The 3,861-nt window shown below is 58.0% G+C and overlaps 1 protein-coding gene across 2 annotated transcripts in view; it reads right to left on the reverse strand.

The window, feature by feature from the left end:
* Nectin2 (nectin cell adhesion molecule 2) overlaps positions 1-2,572 on the reverse strand; it is a 31,524-nt gene extending 28,952 nt beyond the window's left edge. For both annotated transcript variants that reach the window (XM_031385592.1, XM_031385593.1), the window contains exon 1: positions 2,220-2,572. In XM_031385592.1, coding sequence (XP_031241452.1) covers positions 2,220-2,307 — 88 coding nt within the window. In that variant the 5' untranslated portion in view covers positions 2,308-2,572. The remainder of the gene's footprint in view (positions 1-2,219) is intronic.
* Between the last annotated feature and the right edge of the window lie 1,289 nt (positions 2,573-3,861).

The raw sequence follows: 3,861 nt of genomic DNA on the forward strand, positions 1-3,861 counted from the left end.
TCTTCTCTGCTCAGTTCCCCTTCCCTAAGGAGAAGAGACAGCTAGGCCTGCCATCCCCTCTTTTCCCCTCCCCCGCCACTGTGTGGGGCTGCCTGGATGACATAGATGAGCAGAGAGAGATAGGGAAGAGTGGGGAGGGAGGCTCAGGCTCTGGCGGGAGGTCCAGGTGGTACAAGCCCCATTCCCAAAGGAGGCCAGGAAGCTGGGATCCCCGGCTGAGCAGCTAGAGCCAGGGGAAAGGGATGTAGGGAAAGCAAGGGAGAGATGGAGAGAGCAAAGGAAGGACAAACAGAACAGAGAGGAGGGAGAGCCCGAGGAAGGGAGGTGATGCAAAGAGAGAGAAGGGAGAGATGGGAAGGGACATGAGAGAAAGAAAAAGGAGAGGGAGAGAGAAGGAATGAGGAAGTGGTGATAGGAGTAGGGTTGGGTTAGGAAAGGCCAAGGTCCCCTCCCCAGCGATCGCAGGGATGGCCCAGCCCCTGGGAATCCCCCCAGGCATCTAGCAGAGAAGGGACAGTCACCACAGATCTAGGAAGCAGGAAGCACTTTGGGGAGCCTGCCCAGCATGGCTGCTGGGTTGCTAGCCTTCAAAGGCTTCCAAGGGACTGAGTGGAACCTTGGGAGAGAGAGTGTCCTTTTCGGTTTCCTCGTTTGCAGGCTGCGAAGAGGAATAAGGTTTTGCTCTGAGGTTCTGTGCTATCTGCTGTGAGGTGCCACACGGGTGGATTCTAAGAATTCACCCAGAGGGACAGGTACTGATCTCATCTATCTGGGAGGTCAAGGCCGATGACCTCAAAGGAGGCGACGAAAGAAAAATGAGGCCAAAAGTGATAGGCATTCTCCCCACGATCCCTCTGATCCCCGTTCTGGGCAAACTCTCCAGAAACTCCCTGCTCCCCATCCCATAGTGTGTAGTTAAGGAAGAAACAGCCAGGTCACCTGCTAGGGGCGGGGCGAGGCCAGCACACCTGTTTACACCCCACCCCCGGCCTCGAAGAGTCCCATACCCCCTCCAGGGCTGGGGGGTGGAATGGGGAGCGAGTGTTAGATTGAAGGCTCCTCCCATTTACCTCTCCAAGTGCTTCGAGGACAAAGGCGTGACCAAAGGAGAGATAAGGTCCCGAAACCGGGAGTAGGGACTCCAGAGCGCTCCAGCCCCGCCCCGCCCCTCCCAAACTAGGTGAAAGCGATACTGGAAAACTTCCCCAGGGAGGTCGCCTCTCACAAGGAAAGGGGGAAGGGGAGGAAAACTGCAAACCTCCCGGGCTCTGGCTCTACCTGGGACACAGCCGACTAAGTTCCCAGTTTCAGTCTTTAGCTTTTGATTATATTTGGGGCGGGGGTAAAGGTCAGAGTCCCCTGATCATTAAATTCCATCGCCTACAGTTAAATCCGAACCTGTCAAGAGAGTGCCTCTGGACCCCGATGGCACCTGGACCCCAGCGAACAGAGCTCTTTGCCCACAGTTAAACCTAAGACCTACAAGTTTGAACCCCTTTCCCCCAATTCCACCTAGACCCCGGCTATGCTCACCTTCTGAGATCCGGAAGGCAGAACCTCTTAATTTTCCCAGAACCCAGGGGTCAGTGTCTGTAAACTCCCTGAGGCCTGAAGCTTGCACTCCAGACTCACACCCTTCCCGTCCCAGGGTGCCCCCAACTCTCATCATTGGTTTGCCAAGGGCTCCCAAAGACCGAACTACCTCCTCACACACACCCTCCCATCTTGGGAACCTCGACTGTGGGTCCCCTCGCGCCCAATTCTCCCCGGGCCTCAAATGCCCAACCCAGCAAGAAGGAAAAGAAAAAAAAGGGGGGGGGGTGTCGTCCCTCCTCACCATCACGACCCTCCAGCTAGTGTGAGTGTGTGTGGGGGAACATTCTCCACATTCCTGAGGGGGGGAGAGCAGAGACGGAAATCCAGATTCCGGATAAGTGATCGGCACAGGATGGGGAGGTTTTAACCCCTTCCACGCCGAGGGAGACGGAGGGGGACAGAAACCCGGGTTAGAATGGGCACTTGTGATTAAGCGGGGGTGCATTGACGGAGGTTAGGAGACTCAGGGAGAGAGCCCGGTGTGTTGAGGGGATCTCGATCAGTAGGGCCAGCCTGGAAGGGGGCTCGAGGGAAGGGGGCCTCGGGGAGCTGGGAGTGAGGTGGGGGAACGATGCCCCGTTCCTCCCTTCTGAGGACTGACGAAGACATCCGCGCGTTTTCACCTGTTTCCTGAAGCAGGAGCAGTAGCAGCGGCAACAACGGCAGCGTCGGTGACAATCTGGACGGCGGGAGGACTGCGGCCCGGGCCATGGGGGGCCCGGGGAGGGACTGGGCCCGGGCAGGGGGTGCCTAGGGACCACTCTTCGTGTACCGATCGGCTGGGAGGGCAGTCAGGGGTCTGAAGTGTCCGGCTCCAGGCCGGCTTCCACCTCTCACGGCTCCCCGGATCAGTTCTTTCGGCCCAGCTTTCCCTCGCCTGGCTCTCAGGATCCGCGCCCCCCGGCCCCTCGCTCAGCTCCAGCGGGCCGGACTCATGACGTCACAGGCCCCGCCCATCTCCGCCAAGGCGATCCTGGGCTCAGGCTCCGCCCCTCTCAGAGCTAAAACCCCGCCCATCCCGCGTCCCACACCTGTCTGGCCCCACGATTCTATCTCCGCCTTCTCCTGAAATGAAGCTGTCTGACCACGCCCCCTTGACATGGAACCACGCCCACACGCAACCCGGGAGGACCCAAGGCGCCCCCTACTGGTCGTTCTAATGAGACGCGGTCACACCCCCTTCTAAACTTCCGGTCGCCTCCCACCAGGAGAAGCCCTGCCTCCTCGCCCAGACCACGCCCCACTGCCCTCTGGTTAGCCTGAGTATGTGGGCTCTCATAGGGCCTCCCTTCCTGAGGCACCGCCCCCTCACGAGGCCACACCCCTGTCCCCAGCCTTTCTCCTAGTCCTGCTGCTGTGGTAGGTAGGGGTCACTTCTTAGTGGACCCCGTTTCTTTCTGATCTCTGCCCTAGGTTCTCGTGTCGCCGCATCATTTCTTTCCAGATGTCTCCTCTTTCTCTATCTCTGAGTCTCCCTCCGCATCCCCATGTGTCTCTGTGGCTCTGCTCTGGTGTTTCTTTGTCTGTCCATGCGCCTATGTCACTTAGTCCCCGTGTCTCGTTGCTTTCCTTTGACAGTGTGTGTCCCTCTTTGCGTTCCTGTCACTTTCTGTTTCTTGTCTCATAGTTTTCTCTGTGTCACTCTTAATATTTCTGTCCCTGCATCTGGCTTCTGCGTCCCTCCCACCCAGTATCCTTTTTTTTTTATATCGTAGCCTCTCGCTAGGGGGCAGCGTAAACCAACCCAGCAGGCTGAACCCCGCTGGGTGGGGCTGGACCAGTCAGTCTGTCCTCTGGCCTTACCAGTTCCTTCCGGTTGTCCTTGTCCCACTTTCTCTATCTCACCAGAATCCTGTGGTCTTTGTGGCTGGTTCTGAGGCGGCCCTTTTGTCTCTTCCTAGACGCTCCACTCCTCCCCACCCCCACCTGCCTTTTCAAATCTCCAGGGCCGCGGAGGGAAGCTAATGAGAAGGTCCACTTGTTGGGGGTGGGGGAGGGGAACAGGTATTCAGGGCTGGAGTACCTGACAACCAAATCCTCCCCAAGGGCCAGGCATTTGGAGGTTTCTTGTGAGTGGGCCACCGGGGCTGGGATAGGGGCCCCTTCTCCAGCTTGCCACATACATAAAGTCCCTCTCCCATGTGGCAAGGCCCAAGGAGTGGACCCTGGCCCTGACCTACTTGCTCTCCATTCTTGTTAATGCTCCTATTTGCTTGCTAATTATTTTGTGTGCGTGCAGGCCATGCCTACTTCTGAAGGGCAGGT

This window comes from Mastomys coucha, unplaced genomic scaffold (assembly GCF_008632895.1).
Source record: "Mastomys coucha isolate ucsf_1 unplaced genomic scaffold, UCSF_Mcou_1 pScaffold21, whole genome shotgun sequence".
Lineage (NCBI taxonomy): Eukaryota > Metazoa > Chordata > Mammalia > Rodentia > Muridae > Mastomys > Mastomys coucha.